Raw genomic sequence first — 24,219 nt, 5'->3', positions numbered from 1 at the left:
TGAGTCATATTGTAGTGGTCAACATAAATGTGCCCCTTCTGTTATTAGAATGCTAAGCAGAGAAGCATGCTAAGCAGAGATTTAGGCTAACATTATTCATTTCATGTGTGGCTAGAAGCTTGGGAGGAGATGTTGCTGTATGGGATTTATGTTGCTTAGCGTGATGCCATGGTCATTTGATATGAGATGCTTGTACTCGTAACTTTAGGACACCTATTTTTTTTTACTAAGAGTAATTCAGGAAGCATTTTAGCCCTAAAAGTAGCGCCTGAGTCTGTGACAGCTTAAAAGAAGTCGCGAAGACTCCTAACTCACTAAGACTGAACAATTTTTTGTGGTGGCATTTCACGTCGCAATGTTTTGAAATGCGTCTGCAGGAGCTAACAATCGCGAGGGAACAATTTTGCATTGTAGGCATAACTAAGGGATGCAGTAACCCCACCAACAACAACCAAAACTAGCCTACTCATTGTCAACATGTACATTAAATGTAACGTTTCATTGTGAACATTTTCATGATCCACTGGGTCGTTATAGGCCACACAAAATACGGTGTTGCTAAAATTACTCCTATTGTGGCTATTAGAGACATGCGTTCATGAGTATCCAGCTACATTCAACGAGTTAAGTAAAATACATTCACACACACATAAAAAACATCACTAATGTTGTGGACATTCCTTTATTCTAAGATACATCAATAGGCTCTCAAAACAATCCCAAACAGACATAAGGTCTTTATAGAGCAAATCCATATAGATTATTTGTCAAATAAACCAGTAAAACAGAATTAGGGGATGGAATATATAACATTCACACTCATAGCTCATATTTTTAAAATAAATCAGTGAAAAATTATCCTGACAGGTGTAACCCACCTTAAAGTTTGGTTACTAAGACCATAACTTTAGTTTTAGAACAGTTTGAGTTCAATAAATATTTTAATATATAAATAGAATAAATATGAATAAATAGCAAGAAGCTGAGTTTACATGATTATATGTATTTCTTTTTTGGTCTGTTTGAAAGTGCAGGTATTCTAAAATACTTTTTATTGTGGTATAGTCATCTCCTAGGTGGCGGGTTTGTTTTTCACTCTCGAGACTCCACTTGAATGAAATTGATTAGGCGTTACTGATAATCCTCTTAAGAAAATGAATACTAACTTTATCTAACTCTAATCTAACTTTTTCTAAATCTATTGATCGTATTAAATCATCTTACCTTTCCTTATACCTATTTTTCTACTGATTGTTGAAGACCTGTGTTGTTGTTTGAACCTCGAACTCCGTGAGTTAAAATACTTCGCTAGCGCAGTGATTAGCACCGTTAGCTGATAGTGCATTCAAGTCAATAGGATGATTAGCATGCTAGAAAACTGAGCTAACTAATTAAAAAAACCAATCGAGATGCTTTTACTTTATTGTTCTTTTAAGTGCTGCTATTGTAATAATATTGTCTTTAAGTATGTTTTTGAGTAATAGAGAAGTTGTTAATGAATATATTGAATTACATGATTTTAAATATATGATCGTTGGTAGTAACGAACTCCTAAGAGATAGGAGGCGTTAATATTAGAATGTTTAGAGGAGGGCACAGTAGTAGCCTGTGTGTGTGTGTGTGAGTGAGCGGCACCTCTTCTCTCTCATTACCAGCTTAATGCTAACGTCGTGGTTTGTGCCTAGCTAAGTTAATGGGACTTAATTGAACTGGAATTGTAGTTCAATTGGAATTTAATGATATTTTACGACTTTGATATTGAATATATATCCTTAATTGTATTCTCAAACTGCTGTATGCAGATTGGTTTTTTATGTACACTGGAACACTGGATGGCGAGTCGATCGATTGAATTGTTCTACCCTTTCATACTGGATAAGCAACCCCTTGAACTGCCCTTTCATACTGGATAACCAACCCCTTGGATCTGTTCCCTGGATACAGATAAGCCTTCACACATACACTGACATTGTACACTCACACCACCTTACCTGGGTATTTCTTTTCTTTTGGACATTTGAGTTTTTAACTATTGATTTGATACTTTGCATTTTTTAAGAGCTCTTTTATTATTTTTTATAGGGTTTTGTATTTATTTACTATTTATTTTCTATTTACCAATGTTTCCTCTTCTTTTCTCAGAGAAAAGATATTCTTACATTTAATAAACCTGCCTTATTTATTGATAACATTTTACATACTGGTGTCCTTGTCAATTTACTCCCCTTAATGCCGAACCTAGAACTGGCCTAAACTTAACAGTAACTCATAGAAGCACCTCCTTTTACTTTAAAGTGCAATTTATTATTAAGTAGAGTAGAGGGGTGCTACATAAACAAGCAGCATTTTAATGCCTTAGTCATATTTCATAATATCACATTTTTCTCTAGGTTACCTGATAGCCCAGTTTGAGAGGTGCAAGACGCGTGACATTATTTATTTTTTCAGCCAATCACTGCTGTTGTTTTATTTTATTGATTTGATTTTAGTCATAGAAGCTAAATTCGAAGGCAGGCCAAAGGTAAAATCCAACGAACCACATTCAACCCACAAGCCAGTAGTTGAATAGCCCTCTCCTAGAGCTTTTGAGATATTGCCACTGCTCCAACACTGAAAGGCACTGTTACAATGCCTGGATCAAGCCAGGTTCAGCATAGCGTATGCCACTGTCTGCTCACGTTGGTGACCGGACCAGGGCAAGCACACTTTTGCAGTTCCCGCCGGAAATGCAGTCTAGTTTTTATCAGATATGTGTGCACAAGCATACTGGGCCTCCAAAAGGGGCATGGTGGGAATTTACTATTGTCATGGGATTTTTGTTTTTGAGCTCTTATTGAGTTTCCTTGCAATAGTTTTGCATTCCTTCGCAATAGCTTTTGGCATTCACTCGCTAAGTCAAAGATATTGCGAGGGACTGCAAAACTCTGACGAGCTCTAAAAATAAATGTCCACCTCTAAAAGCTAATTCACACCATGGCCCTTCGGGGGCTCCGTACAAGCATGCATGTTAATGTTGTTGTTTTCTTTACCTGCCTAGGGACGCTGTTGACCATGAGAACACACAGGAGGAGTTCAAAGCCAAGCGCTTGTTGGAGAGCCTGATCCAAGAGCTGCAGAAGCGGGCCGAGCACACCGTGGGAGAGGATGGCTTCCTACTCAAGATCAAACTGGGCCACTACGCCACCCAGCTGCAGGTGGCCTAAACAGCACATGCACAGCGCTTAAGTACCTAGCATTGCGTACCTGTAAAAGCAAATTCTAAAAAAAAAATTGACTGCATTCCTGAGATTCAATGTTAACTTCACCAATCATATATTTTTTTTTTTCACGTTTCTAGTTTTACAGTTGGCTGCATGCAATTAGTCCTCATGAATTTGTTATTGGTGTGTAATTGGTTTGAACAGTTATTTGAAAGGTCAGTCTAATTTGCCTTCTAGACGGCCTATGACCGCTGTCCCCTAGAGCTGGTGCGGTGCATCAAGCACATCCTCTGCACGGAGGAGAGACTGGTGCAGGCTGCTAATAATGTGAGTTAGAGTGTTGCAAATGTGCATAAACATGCATATACATACGTATGTATAAACATACATACTACACAGTACAGCACATACACACAACACACTACATAACATACTACATACTGAGTTAGTTAGTGTGTCGCATACATGCATAACCCATATAAACATACAACACTAGGGCTGGGATAAACGATTATTTTTTAAACGATTAATCTAGCGATTATTTTTTCGATGCATCGATTAATCTAACGATTCATTTTTTCAGTCCGATTCGATTTCGATTCGATTATCTCCCCATTAATTCACTAATAGCAACTTATTCATGTTTACACATCTGAATGAAAAAAAACATGAATTCTTTAACATTGCAATAAATGGTTATTGCTCTTAAGATTCCAAAATAAAAGATTGTACAAGTGCAAATTAATGCATTCTTAGTCAGAGGTAGCATTCAATAAAGTTCAGTAGTGTATGTCTAATTGAGTGCCTGTCATTTTAAGACGTTTGTGTAGGAATCCTTGCAATTAACATTAACACAGTTAAAGGCTGCTGATGTGTGGATGCAATTCATAACGTGGTTAGTTCAAATAACGGTGCGCACTTCTCCTTTGGACAAGCACTTTTGAGTCTTGGAAAACACTTTTCCATTTTACATCGGATTTTGCAAACATTCAGAGTCAATAAAATGAGCCCTGCATGAGTAACGAATAAGCAGCTGCAAGTAAGCATGCTAAACTTGACACCCAAACAGTATTCTAACGTTAGCTTTGAGATACTGCTTGATTGCATACTGTAACTTAGTTTAGTCTCCTCAATGTACTAAGTTATGTTGTGATAAGGCCTTAGCAGAGTTTACTTTAACTTTAATTCAGCTGTTTTAATGCTGCAAATTTGCGCAGCAGGGATTTAATAGCAATTTAGCCCACTGTGTTCTATGCAGTTAGTACAGCGGCTAAGGCCAGATTTTTACCTGAATCGTTCAGTTTTTGCAGAAAGCACGAAACTTGGTACAGGTATAGTACTACCCCTAGTGATCAAAAATTGAAATGGACCCCAACACATAGCGCCCCCTAGTGGCCCCTATCTTGACTTCAAATATGGCCACCAAAATATGCCTTTTTTTCTACATTTATAATGCTATGCTGCTTTTAACACATAATATGACATGTCTACAGCCATCTTTCAGCATTATGAAATATATTATGAGACAATCATGCATAATTAAAATTTTAAGGAAGTAGCCATACATTCTGACACTGAGTCAAAAACTGGGGTGCGTTTGGGCTATGTGTGAAGTTTTGACTGTGTGACTAAACCCTGCACTTGCCTGGGCTCAATCCTTCTAATTTGCCCCCTAGAGGCTGGCATGCTAGCAAGGAGGCTAAAACCCTTGGATGCTAGCGTCTGTCAAGTCTCTTAAAAAAACATATGCTGCCTTTTGGGAAATTAGCTATTTTGTCTTCTATCCTAGAGTTAGATAAATTAGTACATACACCCAGTCATAGTTAGATAAATTAGTACATAACCCAGTCCAACACATCCTACTGTTAGCCTAATTTAATTGAGGTGGGTGGGGCCAATTAGCATATGCTAAAGTTTCTTTTAAGGCTTATAGTGATTGTTTGAAAAGGTCTATTTTGTTTTATTGTTGTTTAATATTTTGCATCCCATAACATGATTATGCCTGTCAATGAAGCTAATTTAAATATGTAATACCTTATGAGTTTAGCTCCTCCTGACACATTAGGGCTTATGCTAGTCAGTGAACCAGCACTTTTAGGACACTTGCTAGTGCGTTCAGCACCAAGTCTGGTGGAAACACCAAATGCTTAAGACAGGTAAAGTTGAGCATCGTCCGCATAGCAATGATAATCAAATTCATGGTAGCGAATGGTCTCACCCAAGGAAGTGTGAAAATAGAGAAAAGTAGGGGCCCTAATACTGATCCCTGATGCACACCTGTGGTGAGGTCATGTGCCCTTTAAGGAAGGATTTAAACCAGTCAAGGGCTTTCCTAGACATTCCAGTTCAGATAGTGTAGAAAGGAGAATGTCATGGTTAACAGTATCTAAGGCTGCAGATAAGTGTAGTAGAATGAATACTAATGACTTAGCAACTTAGATGAGGACTTAGCTACTGTCAATGCTTCAGTCACAGACAGAAAAGCAGTTTCAGTAGAATGACTCTTGAAAACAGACTGCATAGCGTCTAGCAGGTTGTTCTGATATAGTAAGTCCAAGACTTGCTTGAAGACCATTTTCTCCAAAAACTTTGACAAGAAAGGAAGAAGGGAGATAGGTCTGTAAAAACAGGAATGTTAGAGGTGGTGGCAAATGATACATTTTTCATCTTTATCCTCCTTGACTGATTTTTCACTAGTTTCACATTTGGCTAGGGTCAGTGTCACTACTGGTAGCATAAGCCAGTACCTGGAGCCTACAAACATTGCACAGGTAGTCCAACTCCTCCAGAATGGTACACCAATACGTTGCATTGCCAGAAGGATTGCTGTGTCTCCCAGCAGAGTCTCAAGAGCATGTAGGAGATTCCAGTAAACACTTGCTCAAGGAGAGCTGGGCAGGATGGTAGAGGGTCCTTAACCCAGCAGCAGGACCAGTATCTGCTCCTTTGTGCAACAACAAACAGTAGGAGCCATTTAAAGATGTCTTTGAGAATGTAATGCTGCCTGCAACAAATGAGACCAGGTTCAGCACATGACATTTAAAGGTTTGGTGGTGCAACATCATTCAGCATGATGGTCTGGGGAGGGATATCCTTGGAAGGACGCACACACCTCTATGGGCAAGACAACTGCACCCTCACTACTCTTAGGCATCAGGATGAAAACTTCAGACCCATTGTCTGACCCTGTATTGGTGCAGTGGGCCCTGGGTTCCTCCTGGTGCACAACAATGGCTGGACACATGTAGTGAGAATGTGCAGGCAGTTCCATTGACTGTCCCCCCCACACTCCCCTGACTTAAATCCGATTGAACACCTCTGGGACATTATATTTTGGTCCATCCAACACCGCCAGGTTGCACCACCGACTGTCAAGGAGCTAAGTAATTCCCCAGGACACCATCCGCCATTTCATTAGGAGCATGCCCCGATGCCATCAAGCATGTCGGGGCCATACAAACTACTGAGTACCATCATGAGTTGCTGCGCTGAAATTCAAGCAAAATGGACTAGCTTGCCGTGTCATTTTTTCCACTTAGATTTTCGGGGGGTCTTTGAATTCAGTCCTCTGTGGATTGATCATTTTCATTCCCAAATAACGAAGTGGCATCCTTTTGTTCCTAACATATTACCCAGTCCATATCAGTTTGAATCCTACCTCACAGGATGCTCGTTTAACGCATCATGGCTTGGACATCTGTCCGCACCTCACTATCCCACCACAGGGGTCCCCCAGGGCTCAGTACTGGGCCCCCTTCTCTTTGCTATCCACATCACTTCTTTTGGACAGATTATACATTCGCACAGCTTCTCATACCACTGCTATGCAGATGACACATAGCTTTATCTGTTCTTTCCACCTGATGACCCCTTGGTCTCGACACGGACTGCCTCTCAGACATATCTTCATGGATGAAGGCACACCACCTCCAGCTAAACCTCTCAAAAAACAAACTGCTGGTCCTCCCAGCTAAACCTACTGCTCCCACCTACTTGAATGCCCTCATACAGGCATTATATGCTACCCCCCAACCGTTGCGCTCTTCAGACAAACATTGTCTAGCTCTGCCACCAGTACGCTCAGGTCAATCCAAACTTTTTTCATCTGTTGTTCCTCGTTGGTAGAACGCGCTACCAGTTCCTACTAGAGCAGGGACATCCCTCTCCATCTTCAAAAAACTCCTGAAGACCCAGCTCTTCAAAGAAAATCTTCTCTCGTAGCACTACTTACAACTAGCTAATTCTAGAACTTACCACCTGACTTGACTGTATAAAAACAGTACTCACTTATGCACTCTTCCCTATTGTACTCTACCTTTTTGAATTGTTTTAAATTGTTCTAGAATTGTTGAGAGAATTGTTTTAAAAGCATTAAACCGTTTACCAGGTTGTGGGCTTTGGCTAAAAAAAATCGCCAGCCTAATGTAATGTAGATATCCAGCATGATGTTTTTTCCCCATTGAAATCTGATGTGTTTTATTTTTTAAAGTGTATATTTTTTTGAGCAGTGTATAGTAAGTAAGAGTTAAGGTTTGCTCAGAAAGAGAAGAAGGTAGAATAAGAATGTATTGATGATGTAGGTAGTTACTTCAATTAACCAAGATGTAGAATAATTGGCTTATTTTCTTACACATTGTGGCCATATTGGAATCTTACCAGATTATACTTGATGGCTTGTATATTATTGAGGTTGTCATGTGATAAAATGACTGTTCAAACTTTTAAATTGTTTTTGAATGATATTTCTATCATGAATAACAATAGAGATGGTCTATATTTTCACATTTGGTATCCTCCATATTGGATTTCAAAATGGCCAACATCAAGTTTGTTTGGAAATCCTGTCAATAGCTTCCTTGACCCTAACAATTGAGTGTTAGAACTTAAAATACTTTTTTATCTTGTTTAATTTTGAAGTTGTATCAACAATTCTATTAAGAATGGTAGCCATATTTGAATTCAAGATGGCGGCCACTAGGGGGTGCTATGTGTTGGGGTCCATTTAAATTTTTGATCACTAGGGGTAGTAGTATAACTGTGCCAAGTTTCATGCTTTCTGCAAAAACTGAATGATTCCGGTGCTTAGCTGCTGTACTAAGTGCTTCTATGTGGCAACAACAATCCTTCAAAAATCGTGAATATTTTGTTAAATGCACATGCATGAGGAGCAGCGGGCTCGTTACGAGAGAGAGCGGGCTGGGCGAGGAAAGCCTGTGTGAGTAAAAAGTGCAGCTCAATGAAATTATTTTATCTTATCTTTAATTTAAATAGTAGGCCTACAACATAGAACATCAATGTGTGGTGGCCGGTTTTGATTTCGTGGTACCCAGCCACCAATTAGTCAACGTATGGAAAACACTGAAGGTGTAAAATTGAAAATATTTAGCAGCACACGTTATGCTTGACGAATCGACGCTCATATTTTGCGTCGACGTATTTTTTGCGTCGACGTCATCGATTACGTCGACGCGTTGTCCCAGCCCTATACAACACACAACACATTATGCTGTGGTTACACAGCACATTCACACAACACAGTACACTACAAAACACTCTACATAGTGAGTAGTACTTCTGCTGTGAGCAAATGAGTAATGCATTCACATGTTCCTTAAAAATATTTACACTTATGAATGTGTTTACACAGTGTTCACCACACACATTCTGCAAAGTTGCATATAAAATATATACATAAACACACACACAATTGTTTGGCACATGGTGCAAATGCATGAATGTGTTTTTGCTACCTAAATCATAGCCCTTTACAATGACTGCTTCATTCTTTACAATTACAATGACACCTTGCCACAAGTAGGCACTTATTTGGGCCTGTGTTGCCGTGGTTCCCTCTGTCTGTGGGGTTAGGTGAACTCTAGCAGGGGTGGGCTGGTGGACGGCACCTCTCAGAAGTATCAGCAGATCAACCAGACATTTGAGGAACTGCGGGTGATGACTCAGGACACAGAGAACGAGCTACGCAAGCTGCAGCACAGCCAAGAGTACTTCATCATTCAGTACCAGGAAAGCCTGCGCATACAAGGTAACACACACGACCAGTGGGCCACGGCTGAAGTGCCCCTGAGCAAGGCACCTAACCCCTCACTGCTCCCCGAGCGCCGCCGTTGAAGCAGGCAGCTCACTGCTCCGGGATTAGTGTGTGCTTCACCTCACTGTGTTCACTGTGTGCTTAGTGTGTTTCACTAATTCACCGATTGGGTTAAATGCAGAGACCAAATTTCCCTCACGGGATCAAAAAAATATATATACTTATACTTATACACACACAAACACAGGGTTCCCACAGGTCATGGAATTTCTGGAATATCATGGAATTTTGGAAAGTCTATTCCAGACATGGAAAGTCAGGGAATTGTGTAATGTTTGGGGCAAAGTCATGGAATGTCAGGGGATTTTGTTGTAGCAGTTTACAATTTACTTGCCAAAATACATTAATGCAAATATTTCCATGCATAACTAGTGTATATCTGGTTATTAAGTGTGCTTGCAAAGCAGCACACTTATTGTTCTTCTTAAGTTTTATTATTATTTTTCCGTCTCCTAATTTTTTTTGTCAGCCCTAAGCGCCTAGGCCCTTTGAGACAGAGACACCGTTCCAACTTTAAAGCGTCCGGTCAGTACGGTGTAAGTTGGTCACGAAGATGGCGTCAGGTGGGCGTGCCGTTCGATCCGCCATATTGGATTGAACAGAAAGCTTAAACTAAATTTTCACAGGTCACAAATTTGGTCCGAGCATACTAAACTTGACGTACATTATCCTTGGACCAAGCCTCACAAATGTTAAGCGGAAGGATTTTTGATTTTCAAAGCGTTTGCCCGTCACAGCCAAACGAAATCGGAAATGTAAGCTCGAAACAGGAAGTCGATCCATATCTCAGGAACACTGTCACATATCGATACCAAATTTTTAAAAAAAAAGAAATATTCAAAAGTTTCCATCATTTGGCAAACCACCCACGGTATTTGGTAACTCACACCATTCACCTTTCACCATTCACCTTCTATCACAATGCCTTCCATGTATGCACAATGTCTCAGAGCAGACACAATGTCTCCAGGCAACCTTGCCCAATCATGAAATCCTTGCTCTGCCATGGGATAGTATGGACTTACGAACTGAAATAGCAAGGAGAACAGTAGCTATATATAGCTTACATAATAGAGTTGTTTTCACATTGACGGTATTCAAATTAAATTTTTTCATTATTGTTACATATCATGATGGGAGAGTATTATTAAAAATGTTACAAGTATGCAAATGCATATGTTTACGGGCATTTAGGTTTTACTGTGTTGTTTTGTTGTAAAGACATGCAAGGCATTCTGGGCCATGTAATGAACAGTGGTCGGCAGCACCCATAGGCTACGTATTAATGAATAGGTGTTTCTGTAAACCTAGGGACAATAAACAGCTATCTCTGTTACAAAAACGAGCTGGTAATCGCTCATTGAAGAGGGTACTATGATAAAAAAGATTGTTTTCTAAAAGCATGGAGTTGACGAAAAGAATAAACAAGCAATGTCAATTAATGTTAAATAGCCTACATCTGGATGCTAGGTGGCAACGTTGTATCACATTTCACTAGTGTAGCCTACTTGAAATAATGGTGTGAGATTCACAAGTAAGGAAGGTGCAAATATTATGTAATTTATCATGGGAAATTATTGGAAATGTTATTTCTTGTTTATTCTAATTGCAAACCACACACATCCATTAGGAAGCACACATAGACATTTAATACTGGAAGACTGTCATTTTGTTTATTTGATGTTGCTTAGCAACGGGACAGACTTCAGAACAAAGATTCTAGAACAGAGCTTCAGAGAGACACGCTTTGAGTTCGTGGGCCAAGTACCTAAAATATCGGTTTCCATGTGTAGGCTATGTGCTGGATGGTGTGCTTCCTTTATGAAAGTAAGTGTTTTATACAGTTAACGTTACAGACATAATGAGTCATGTTGTAGTGGTCCACATAAATGTGCCCCTTCTGTTATTAGAATGCTAAGCAGAGATTTTAACATCATTCATTTCTTGTGTGGCTAGAAGCTAGCTAGCTAGGTCATAGGGAGGAGATGTTGCTGTAACGTTATGAGATTTATGTTGCTTAGCGTGAATGCCATGGTCATTTGATATGAGATGCTTGTACTCATAACCGTCACTCGTGAACTTTAGGACTCCTATTTTTTTACTAAGAGTAATTCAGGAAGCATTTTAGCCCTAAAAGTAGCCTGAGTCTGTGACAGCTTAGCTGCAAGGACTCCTAATAAGACCGATTCACAAACAATGTTTTGTGGTGGCATTTCACGTCGTAATGTTTTGAAATGCATCTAACAATCACAAAGGAACAATTTTGCATTGTAGGCATAACTAAGGGATGCAGTAACACCACCAACAACAACCAAAACTAGCCTACTCATTGTTTACATGTACATTAAATGTAACGTTTCATTGTGAATCAAATTAAAAGATTCTCCTCTTTGCAAGCGTTAGCATAGGCATATGGTGACAGATTAATTTAATAATGTTGCTGCGTGAATCACGGTAAGCGCCCGAATGAAGTGGCCACTTCTTAAAAGGAGTCACTGTATGGAAGTAGGCTAAGTAAAAAAATAGAGATGTTTAAAATAGGATAAAGTTAGGATATGTCCGCTTGACCGGTTTAGAGTTAGGATATGTCGGTTCCGAGTAATATGAAGTATTCCTTTATTCTGAGATGGGCTACATCAATAGGCTCTCAAAACAACCCAGGCTCACAAAACAATCCCAAACAGACATCACGGTCTTTATAGAGCAAATCCATATAGATTATTTGTCAAATAAACCAGTAAAACATAATTTGTGGGATGGAATATATAACATTCACACTCATAGCTCAAATTTTTTTAAATAAATCAGTGAAAAAATTATCCTGACAAACAAGTAGCTTTTTAATGCCTTGGTCATATTTCATAATTTCAATTCCTCTGTAGGTTACCTGATAGCCCAGTTTGAGAGGCATAAGACCGCGTGACATTATTTCTTTTTGCAGCCAATCACTGCTGTCATTTTATTTTATTGATTTGATCTCAGTCATAGAAGCTAAATTAGAGAAGGCAGGCCAAAAGGTAAAATCCAACGAATCACATTCAACCCGCAAGCCAATAGTTGAATAGCCCTCTCCTAGAGCTTTTGGGATATTGCCACTGCTCCAACACTGAAAGGCACCCGTTACAATGCCTGGATCAAGCCAGGTTCAGCATAGCGTATGCCACTGTCTGCTCACGTTGCTGACGGACCAGGGCAAGCACACTTCGCAGTTCCGCCCGAAATGCAGTCTGGATTAGATTTGCTGCTTGCTTGAGTAGCCCAACTTTCTTTATTCAATGCCCATTTATTCATCTCCCGCTCTACAAAAGTAAAAGATTATTGAACGCTACACGGCTGCTCTGAAATCATCAGTCAGGATATTATACTATTCATTATATAGTAGGTCATTATATAGTAGGTCAGGGAAAAGTCATGGAATTTTACATTTGAGTTGGAACTCTGCAAACACACACACACACACACACACACACACATAATGATAATCAAATATCAGCATACTCACGAGTTACAAAGCAATTCACTATTTTAACATTTGTGTTATGTCTGTAGTATCTGTGTAATAACTCACTCTTCTGTCTGTTCTTTGACATCATTAACACTGCTCCACTCCACTCCTCTCCTCTCTCTCTCTCGCTCTCGCTCTCGCTCTCTCTCTCTCTCTCTCTCTCTCTCTCTCTCTCTCTCTCTCTCTCTCTCTCTCTCTCTCTCTCTCTCTAGCTCAGTTGAGTAATCTGGCCAGCTTGCCCCCAGCGGAGCGTGTGCAGAGAGAGACCACCTTGCAGGGCAAGCGCACCACACTGGACAGCTGGCTGACCCGCGAGGCCAACACGCTGCAGAAGTTCAGACAGGTATGGCACAGAGGGGAGTTCAATTATGGCAAAAAAACATCATCACATAAAACCTTATAATAGTTTTGGTCGATATTGAGATTAGCCTGATTATTTAGCACAATAACACAATGACCTTGGAAATACCATCCATTTTTTAAATGGTCAAAAAACCACCAAAAACATTTTTTTCAGTAAGACATGAGTATTAACTCAGATAATCCACCCATATAAAAAAAATCCAAACATTACAGTCCATAGGTAGAGTTATGTGCAATAAAGTGGAATGACACAGGAAAAAAGTATTAAACACGCCTGCTGAAATTTCTTAAATACTTTGTGGAAAAGCCTTTATTTGTAATGACAGCTTTAAGGCATTTCCTGTATGATGAAACTAATCAGTCACAGTATTCTGGTGTGAGTTTGTCCCATTCTTTTAAACAGATAGTCCTTTAATATTGAAGATTTCAGGGGTCCCTGTTGTGAATCCTGATCTTTAGTTAACTTCCAAAACTGTTCAATTGAATTAAAGTCAGGGCCTTGATTTCCTTTCATTGAAACCAATTGAGAGTTTCCTTTACTGAATGGTTTGGATCGTTGTCCTGCTGCAAGGTCTAGCCATGTCTCATCCTCATCATCCTGGTGGATGTAAAGATTCTTCCGGAACAAAATGACTCCATTCATCATTCCTTCAACTGTATGAAGTCTGCTAGTACCATGAGATGAAAAACAGCCCACACCATGATGCCACCACCTCCAAACCTCACTGTTGGTAGGGTATTTTTAGGGTGATGCACAGTGCCATTTATCCTCCAAATATGGTGTGTAGTATGACATCTGAAAAGTTAAATTTTTAACCAGAATACATTCTCTCAGTATGTCATAGGATTGTTCAAATGTTGTGTAGCAAAATTTCAAAGAGCTTTGACATGTTTTTCTTCAGCAATAGAGTAATGCGGGATGAGCGTGCATAGAGGCCATGGCGGTGGAGTGCATTACCTATGATTTTCTCTGTAACAATTGTACCTGCTGCCTCCAAATCTTTCTGGAGCTTTCTCAGAGTGGTCCTTGGCTCTTAGGCTACTCTTCTGACTATCCTTCTGACTTCCTGGTCAAAAATCTTGCAAGGAGATCCTGTGCATGGCCAGTTGATGATGATGTGATGTTCCTTCCACTTGCAAATAATGGCTCCAATACTGCATGCTGGATGATTCTGAAGTTTTGAAGTGCATCTGTAACCAGTTCCATTGATATGTTTTGCAACAATAAGGTTGCAAAGATCTTGGGAGGGCTCTTTGCTTTTACCCATCATGAAATGTTTCTTGTGTGACACCTTGCTAACAAAAAAACTTTTTATAGCCCACCAGTATGTACTAACCCAGCTTATATCAATGTGTACAGATAGGAGGGATAATTTCTCTGACTACTTATAGATTCCAGTTTGTTCCTTGCCATTCTTTGCGTTTGTGTACTGCTTTTTCTTAGCGTGTTCAATACTTTTTCCCTGTGCCATTCCACTTTTGTACTCATAACACTACTTTTAGACATTATGTTTGGATTTTTATATATGTGTGGATTACCTAAGTTAATACTAATGTCTGGTGAAAATTTCATGCGAATAGCCTCACTGGAAGAATACTTACTGAAAAAAAATGTTGACGTGTTCAATACTTATTTTCCCCGCTGTAACTTAAGTCAAAAAGAGAGCATCATTGTAAAACAGAATACGGCACAATAATTGTATCAAAATGATTGTTTTCATTTTTTAAGTTACAATTAATTGCATAGCTCTAACAGCATATACATCTGCATACATCTGCTGACAAGCATATCATGCAAGAGACTTTAACTGCGCAGTGGTAAATGCGGAGTTGATACACACACACACCGTGATTATCATGTACAGTACCAAGGACCCTGTTCTGACGGCCCCCCTGTCTCCTGCCTCAGGAGCTGGCTGAGAAGCAGCAGACGACGCTGGCCCTGCTACGGAAGCAGCAGACGGTGATTCTAGATGACGAGTTGATCCAGTGGAAGAGACGTCAGCAGCTGGCTGGGAACGGTGGGCCTGCAGAGGGAGGCCTGGACGTGCTTCAGTCCTGGTCAGTCTGCAGTGTTTCCCCTACTATGTATTTAGCAGAAGCGTAGCACCGCCGCTGGATTTTTAGTGCCACTGCAAAATTTTCAGATCAGTAATGTCACAACATTTAGGCCTACATTGTAAAAGCACAACAGCCAACGTCATTGTTGAAATTGTTTTCTGAAAGTCATGACTAAGTTCAGGACATGTACTGTAGGCTACATAAAGGTTACCTTTCAGGCGATTACAAAACTGAAGACAACCCCTGCAGCCTATACTATACGTTCTGAAGTAGCCTAGGTAGTAGCTTCGCTAACATAACGGCTACAGCAACATCCCCTCCATCGGATCGCCAAACAATTCAGTTTACTGTGCCCCAGTAAAATCTCAAGTCCAGGTTCAACAACTCGTCACAGATATCACACAGTATATCACGCGAATGAGGGAATCTAAGCAGCTTTCCAATGGTAGTAGTGCCAAGTTGCTGTGATAAATGGTTTGTGAGAATATTTATAATAATAATTAATATAATAATTGACATTTAATCATATTTGCATTCCTCACTCAATACATGGCAAACTGTATATCACAATAAACAACAGACCTTACAGAATCGAGGATGTAAAGCATGTCTCCGTACAATAAGTGGTTCCTGAGTAATCCGGTTTTGAAATGGCAACACATTTCTGCATGGTCTCCAATTTAGGGCTGCAATTATAACGTATTCTAAAGTAAACTATTATGTCAGTACATTTTTGTAAATATCCCACCATTATGATTCTTATATGGCCAGATTCCAGACCATCCCACTTACACAGATAAAAATGTATTTCTACTGGGATGTTTGACATTAATGCAAAAAAAAAAAAAAAAATCTCAAAAACATAAAGCCTGACATAAGACATATGCAAAAAGAATCACATCATACAGTACTTTCCCAGATATGGGTAGCCCAGACTGTCCTGAAAAAGGAAGATATAACATTTTATAGATGGTCATTACATTATAATTAGATTATATACTGTAGGTGCTAAATCTGAACAACACAGGTGACCACTTCTGCATAATTTCATGGAGTGCTGAAATGTAGCCTGCACTATTTTTGACTATTTCTGTACTGTGAAACAAATATGCTTTGTGGTTGTGAACTTATTGCAGTATCATCAGAACTATTCCACCTGTGTGTGTATGGTTAAATTGATTGCAACTTCCGGCACGTAACAGCACCACTGCTGGAAAAACTTCTAAGGGAAACACTGGTCTGACACACACAACGGGTCACAACGTACTCAGTCTCTCTCTCACAGCACAGCAGATGTAGAGAATGCTTCACAACCAGCAGACTGACATTTTACTGTAGTGCTGAATGCCAATTGATATGAAGTGATGTATAAGCCACCCGCCCACTCGCCTCCTGTGCTGCCGGTAATTTCGACATCTAAACTGTGTTTGTGGTTGGCCGGGTGGGCGTGTGTGTAGGTGTGAGAAGCTTGCTGACACGATTTGGCAGAATCGTCAGCAAATCCGGCGAGTGGAACATCTAACCCAGCAGCTACCTATCCCAGGGCCCACCGAGGACCTGCTCAAGGAGCTCAACGCCACCATTACCGACATAATTTCTGCCTTAGTCACCAGGTGTGTGCGTGCGTGTGTGTGTGTACGTGCATGCAGGGCCTAAAGTTCTCAGGCTCTGTGCCTGAATTCAGACATGTACCAGGCTGTTAAACATCTGAAAACAGATAACTGCATATGACTTTCACAATGTTTTTATTTACTTTAAGTACGAGTTGTTTTTTCATGTGTGTGCATGGCCATATCTTTTTCAGGTCTGGGGTGTCTTAAGTTCATGCTTTAATTGTACATCTCCATGTGATCGTAAAAATGTTTAAATTCACTTAAGCTGTTACAGGGCACTCATTTGTATCGCTGTCTATAGAATTATTAGTTGTCAATGTGTGTGTGTGTGTGTGTGTGTGTGTGTGTGTGGACAGCACTTTCATAATAGAGAAGCAGCCTCCTCAGGTCCTGAAGACTCAGACAAAGTTTGCGGCGACAGTGCGTCTGCTGGTGGGGGGCAAATTGAACGTGCACATGAACCCGCCGCAGGTCAAGGCCACCATCATTAACGAGCAGCAAGCCAAGGCTCTGCTCAAGAACGAGAGCACCAGAAAGTGAGCTTGTGCACACATATACATACATTACATAGATAGATGGATAACTTTATTAATTCCCCAGAGGGGAAACTAGTTTGCTGCCACAGGACAGCAATATGACAATGATGGTGCATTACAATGTATAACATACAACAAGACAAGACAAGTACAGTACATTATAATAATATTATAATTATTAATAATTGTTTATTATTATTATTATTATTATTACTATTATTATTAATAATAATAATCGTAGTAATAATAATAATTATTATTATTATTATTATTATTATTGATGATGATGATGATGATACAAGATATAATTATATTATTATTACATATTATTTTGACACCTTATTTCAGCAGTGTTAATGGAAATTGCCTTTTAGGGTCTACAGATCCAAAGGAGCCATGTTGCCAGTTATTAAAACTGCCTTGAAGCAGGGACTTGGGTTATGCACAGTATTTTCAGTTTAGCTTAGTATTTTCAGTTTAGTCTTCAAGGATGTTAAAGCAGTTGGATTTTGTCAACGACAGTGAGGATGGTAAACAATTACCCATGCTTTTAGCCTTGGAACCTTGTTTAGATCTTCCATCTGTTAAGTGCTGTATCTTGTGAATTCATGCATAGTCTATTCTGTTTTAAGTATGGAAAAACAAGGATCAATCATATTTTTTTTTTTTTTTTTTTTTTTTTTTTTTTTTTTTTAATTAACCTGAAGGAAGAATTCCAAGCTGGCTACTGCTGATAAATCAAAGCACTTCTGTGTTACAGTGACAGCAGTGGGGAAATCCTGAACAACAACTGTGTGATGGAGTATCATCAGACCACAGGCACCCTCAGTGCACACTTCAGAAACATGGTAAGCTGTCAACCACAGTGAGAAGATTAACCAATTGGGACCGAGTAGCGAGCTCCATGATTAATCGCAGCCTTTGCGATTACCTATTTGCGTTAGTTCAACTTGCAATTTCAATTAAAAATCGATTTAATTGTGCAGTCCTTGTTTGCTTTTGACATTAGTCCGGTCATGTCCGGGGTTGCACCATAGATGGTGCAACCCCGGACATGTTACAGTGAAGGAAACCGTATGCTGCAAGGATGTTATAATGAGTTATTAGCGGTTAGTCTCCGTCTGTACTACATGCCGAGGGAGTTCTCGCACGCAATTGCTGTCTGTGTTTACGTTCCACCCGAGCTCTCACGGATACAGCATGTGTCGTCATCCACTCCACAATCGTAAGGCTTCAAACCCAACACAGTGATGCCTTTTTTGTGATCTCTGGCGACTTCAATCACATAACACTGGATTCCACACTCACAAATTTCTACCAGTTTGTTGACTGCCCTACAAGGAAAAACAAGACAATAGACCTCATGTATGCAAACGTGAGGGATGCATACAGTGCAAACCCCCTCCCCCCTCTGGGAAAGTCAGAACCTCATTCATCTCCAGCCAATGTACAAGCCCAAAGTACAGAGGCTACCAGCTGCCACACGCACCTTCAGAAAGTGGACACCTGAACCGGATGAGGCTCTGAGAGACTGCTTTGAGTGCACTGACTGGAGTGTGTTACAAAATGGAGAGGACTTAGAGGAGGTCACACAGTGCACATCTGACTACCTGAATTTCTGTATGGACATTGTTGTTCCCACCAGAACTGTACACTGCTTTCCCAATAACAAACCTTGGATAATCAGCAATGTATAAGTATATATACTCTTTTGATCCCGTGAGGGAAATTTGGTCTCTGCATTTATCCCAATCCGTGAATTAGTGAAACAGACACAGCACACAGTGTACACACAGTGAGGTGAAGCACACACTAATCCCGGCGCAGTGAGCTGCCTGCACCAACAGCGGCGCTCGGGGAGCAGTGAGGGGTTAGATGCCTTGCTCAAGGGCACTTCAGCCGTGCCTACTGGTCGGGGTTCGAACCGGCAACCCTCCGGTTACAGGTCCGTTATGTCAAGACCCTTCTTAATAGGAAAAAGATGGCGTACAGAGAGGGGGACATGGCATAGCTGAGGCGCGTGCAAAGGGGAACTCAAAGTCAAGCTGAAGGAGGCTATGGGGGACTACAGAAGGAAGGTGGAACAGAAGTTGCAGGAAAACAACACGAAGAAGGCATGGGACGGCATGAAAATTATTATTTTTTTTTTAATTATAACTGGCCTGAAGAAGAGCAGCAGCTCTGTGGAGGGGGACCTGGACAGGGCGAACCAGTTGAACCACTTCTACAACAGGTTTGACTGCCCTGCTCCAGCTCCAATGGGAGTGATCTGTCCACCACCCCCTGCAGACTCCGGTACTGCTCTTGTTTGCGTACCTGCCCTATCCCTACCTCCCAGCCTCCCAGTCTCTCCAGCTCTGCATCCTGATGACACCCAACGACCTAAACCATCACCACCTCACACCCTACCCCACCTGACGCCTCCTTGGCTGTGCCTGCTGAGGCGTCCACGACTCTGGCAGCCTTGACGGGGACATCAAGGAGGTGGTCATCCCCAAGCCCCCACCCCCACACCCCCTCAATACCAGTGCAACAGTCACCTCCACCATCACAGGCTATCGTTGCCCCCACCATCACTGGATATTGCACCCCTCCCCCACCACGGGCGATCCGCGAACAAGGCGACAGCGACCTCAGTCAACAGCCATCAGACACACAGATCCCAGATGCACTCCTCCCCCCCCCCCCTTACACCCCCATCATCACAGGAAAACAAGAGAGCGCTAAACTAAAGAAACTGAACACGAGAAAGGCAGCGGGGCCTGACAGACTGTGTCCAAGTCTACTCTAGGCCTGTGCTGCTGAGCTGGGGGAGCCACTGAAGCACATCTTCCATCTAAGTCTACGCCTTGGACAAGTTCCAACACTGTGGAAGACATCATGTCTCACCCCTGTCCCTAAAAAGCCACGTCCTAGTGAGCTTAATGACTACAGACCTGTCGGCTCCTAACATCACATGTGATGAAGACAATGGAAGCGACTTCGTCTTAGGTATGCTCAGACCCCAGGCACGCCATGCAATAGATCCGTTACAGTTTGCATACCAGGAGAAAGTGGGAAGTAGGCGATGCCATCACTTATCTTCTACACAGGACACATTCTCACCTGAGGGACAAAGGGAAAAGTGCTGTGAGAATCATGTTCTTTGATTTCTCAAGTGCTTTTAACACCATTCAACCCCTCAGACTGGGAGACAAGCTCTTGCAGATGGGTGTGGGCTCGCTCACCTGGTAACCTGGATCACAGATTACCTGCCGAGGCGACCACAGTTAGATCAGACTGAAGAACTGTCTCTCTGACACTGTGATCAGCAGTACCGGAGCGCCACAGGGAACTGTGCTTTCTCCAGTCCTGTTCACCTTGTACACATCTGACTTCTGCTACAACACTGAGAAGTTTTCTGACGATACTGCAATTGTGGGGTGTATCAGGAACGGGCAAGAGGAGGAGTGTAGGAGCCTGGTGGAGGACTTTGTGCAATGGTGCAAACTCAATCATCTCCAACTCTTCAAAGACCAAGGAGATGGTGGTGGATTTCCGCAGGTCTAAGCCCACTCTGCTACCAGTCTCCATTGATGGGGTCAAATGTCGAGGTGGTAAGCACCTACAAGTACCTGGGCCTCCACTTGGACAATAAGCTGAACTGGTTAATAAGCTGGTCAATAAGCTGGACCAACATTTGATTTTCACGGAACTTGGCGGAGATGATCTTCATACCGAGCCGCACAAAAGTTACTTGTCAGATTTTTCAAATTCCACTTTATTGGCCCATGATAGCCAATCAAATATGGCAATGAAGCCGCAAAACAGGAAGTGGGCTAACATCTCGTAGATGCTTTAATGTATAAAGTGCAAACTGGGTACAGGGACTTCGTAACTGATTGTGAGGACACAGTAGGAAATTGGCCTTATTTGGCCTCTATAGGGGGCGTTGTAATACAGGAAGTGGGCTCATATCTCAGCAACGCTTCGATGTATGAAGTCCAAACTTGATACAGGGACATAGTAGCTGATTGTGAGGACATGCACGGAAAGTGGTCTCATTTGGCCTCAAGGGGTGCTGTAATAAAGAAAGTGAGCTCACATCTCAACAACACTTTGGTGCATGAAGTCCAAACTTGGTAGATGGACATGGTAGCTGATTGTGAGAACGCACAAGGACATTGGTGTAATTTGGCCTCTAGGGGCACTGTAACAAGGTAAATGAGCTTATTTCTCAGGCATTCTTTATCCAATTTCAATCAAACTTGCTGTGAGTGCTTGCTCATGCCATGGCAGCGCCATTCCTGCTATAGCTCTGCTAGGCCCCCGCATTGCTGCTTGCAGCTATATTTAGAATTGATTTAGATTAAGTTTTATTTAGTATAATTTGTATTTTAGTATATTTTGTATATTAAGTATATTCTTTATCTTCTACAGTCCTTATTGCTTAGTTGTACTCTTTCTGCTGTTAGTGAATGTGTGTGTGTATGTCTGTATGCTACTGTGACCTTGAATTTCCCCTAGGGATCAATAAAGTGTCTGTCTGTCTGTGTCTGTCTGCCTGTCTCAGTGGTGTGTCTCCACAGGATGGGGTGTATCATAGAGGGGACCCCCAACCTGTTGCAGCCTGTGCGTCTCTGTGTAAAGGTGTTGGTTTCTCTTTCAGTCTCTGAAGCGCATCAAGCGGTCGGACAGGCGTGGGACTGAGTCTGTGACTGAGGAGAAGTTTACCATTCTGTTTGAGTCGCAGTTCAGCGTGGGGGGAAATGAACTTGTCTTTCATGTCAAGGTAAAAATAAAACAAACAACAACAAAAAACAGTCACCCATTACCCACCCACCCACACATACACTCCCACAGGCATTCACTCAGTGTTTCTCCTCTTATTAGATGTGTTGCCATTAACTCTGAGATGCGCAACTTGGAAACTCACATATATTGCAAAACAGTTATCACAGTAGCTGACTGTAATTCAGCTTTCCAAATAAGGCCAGACAAAGGCTAACAAAGATTTTTTTTTTTAATCCTAATTTTGACATAAAGTGTGTATATTTGTTTGATTATTTATTCAGACTCTGTCTTTACCTGTGGTCGTGATTGTTCATGGAAGTCAAGACAACAATGCAACAGCCACCGTGCTTTGGGACAATGCTTTCTCTGAGGCCGTTTCACAGCTCTCTTTTTTCATGTATTTTGATTATATTCTCTGTGGGTGTCCTGTTTTTCGAAACATAGCAAAAGTCCTACAGTATGTTAATACCTGTGGCTTTGCCTCAGGATGTGTGATCTGTTCTTCATGGATTGATGAAAATAACCAATTAGAACTGAGCATTCTGCTCTTTAACATGCATATCCTGAAGTGTATATTTGCCGCCCCATCATGTGGGGTCCTCTTACAGGAAGGGTGCCTTTTTGTGCCTTGACAAGGTGCTTTGGCCCCAGCTGTGTGAGGCCCTAAACATGAAGTACAAAGCAGAAATGCAGAGCAACCGGGGCCTGTCTGAGGAGAACCTGGTTTTCCTGGCTCAGAAGGGCTTCAACAGCACGGGTGTCAACGCAGAAGACTACCGCAACATGACCATGACCTGGTCCCAGTTCAACCGGGTAGGACACCTAACGAAAGCTTCAGTGCTCCATTTGACCTGTTATTATAAACAGGAGTTTATTTGAAGATGGTGTAATGCATTAATAAAAACGGCTGCATTCTGTATCCTTTTAACATCACATTGAGATGCAGCCTGTGTGTGTGTGTGTGTGTGTGTGCGTTTCACAGCTCTCTTTTTCATGTATTTTGATTATATTCTCTGTGGGTGTCCTGTTTTCTCGAAACATAGCAAAAGTCCTACAGTATGTTAATACCTGCAGTGGCTTTGCCTCAGGATGCGTGTGTGATCTGTTCTTCATGGATTGATGAAAATAACCAATTAGAACTGAGCATTCTGCTCTTTAACATGCATATCCTGAAGTGTATATTTGCCGTCCCATCATGTGGGGTCCTCTTACAGGGAAGGGTGCCCTTTGTGGTGCCTGACAAGGTGCTTTGGCCCCAGCTGTGTGAGGCCCTAAACATGAAGTACAAAGCAGAAATGCAGAGCAACCGGGGCCTGTCTGAGGAGAACCTGGTTTTCCTGGCTCAGAAGGGCTTCAACAGCACGGGTGTCAACGCAGAAGACTACCGCAACATGACCATGACCTGGTCCCAGTTCAACCGGGTAGGACACCTAACGAAAGCTTCAGTGCTCCATTTGACCTGTTATTATAAACAGGAGTTTATTTGAAGATGGTGTAATGCATTAATAAAAACGGCTGCATTCTGTATCCTTTTTAACATCACATTGAGATGCAGCCATTAACACAATGACTAAGAAATGTATGGCGGTTATGTCTATACAGGTTTCAGCTCATTGATGTTAAATGCAATACCTGTATGTGGGTGTGTGTGTGTGCCTGTCTTTAGGAGAGTTTACAAGGCAGGAACTTCACCTTCTGGCAGTGGTTTGATGGGGTCATGGAGCTGATGAAGAAACACTTGAAGGCCCACTGGAATGATGGGTAAAAAATTTGTCTCAGCAGCACTGAATCTGGAAACTCAACCAATAATGATTGCAGTAACTAAAAGTGTGTGTGTGTGTGTGTGTCTGTCTCTCTGTCTCTGTGTGTATAGTGCAATCCTGGGCTTCGTGAACAAGCAGCAGGCGCAGGACATGCTGCTGTCCAAACCTAATGGCACCTTCCTCCTGCGCTTCAGTGACTCTGAGATCGGCGGCATCACCATCGCATGGGTGGCAGAGAACCCCAACAAAGCTGGTGAGAGACTCCTCTTCTCCTGCTGTCGCAGTGAAGCTGCGAG

At 41.5% G+C, this 24,219-nt stretch overlaps 1 protein-coding gene across 1 annotated transcript in view; it reads left to right on the top strand.

Annotated features, from left to right (window-relative positions):
* The window catches only part of LOC125287132 (signal transducer and activator of transcription 5B-like), a 38,752-nt gene that overhangs the window by 8,608 nt on the left and 5,925 nt on the right, over positions 1 to 24,219 (top strand). The window contains exons 3-15 of the mRNA XM_048232670.1: positions 3,038 to 3,194; positions 3,438 to 3,527; positions 9,069 to 9,243; positions 13,027 to 13,157; positions 15,087 to 15,238; positions 16,696 to 16,851; positions 17,208 to 17,387; positions 18,148 to 18,235; positions 22,036 to 22,158; positions 22,442 to 22,534; positions 23,375 to 23,581; positions 23,827 to 23,921; positions 24,034 to 24,176. Coding sequence (XP_048088627.1) covers positions 3,038 to 3,194; positions 3,438 to 3,527; positions 9,069 to 9,243; positions 13,027 to 13,157; positions 15,087 to 15,238; positions 16,696 to 16,851; positions 17,208 to 17,387; positions 18,148 to 18,235; positions 22,036 to 22,158; positions 22,442 to 22,534; positions 23,375 to 23,581; positions 23,827 to 23,921; positions 24,034 to 24,176 — 1,790 coding nt within the window. The remainder of the gene's footprint in view (positions 1 to 3,037; positions 3,195 to 3,437; positions 3,528 to 9,068; positions 9,244 to 13,026; positions 13,158 to 15,086; positions 15,239 to 16,695; positions 16,852 to 17,207; positions 17,388 to 18,147; positions 18,236 to 22,035; positions 22,159 to 22,441; positions 22,535 to 23,374; positions 23,582 to 23,826; positions 23,922 to 24,033; positions 24,177 to 24,219) is intronic.

Source organism: Alosa alosa, chromosome 22 (assembly GCF_017589495.1).
Source record: "Alosa alosa isolate M-15738 ecotype Scorff River chromosome 22, AALO_Geno_1.1, whole genome shotgun sequence".
NCBI classification, from domain to species: domain Eukaryota; kingdom Metazoa; phylum Chordata; class Actinopteri; order Clupeiformes; family Clupeidae; genus Alosa; species Alosa alosa.
The sequence above is the reverse complement of the archived record's forward strand: the minus strand, read 5'-3'. Positions and strand labels throughout refer to the sequence as shown.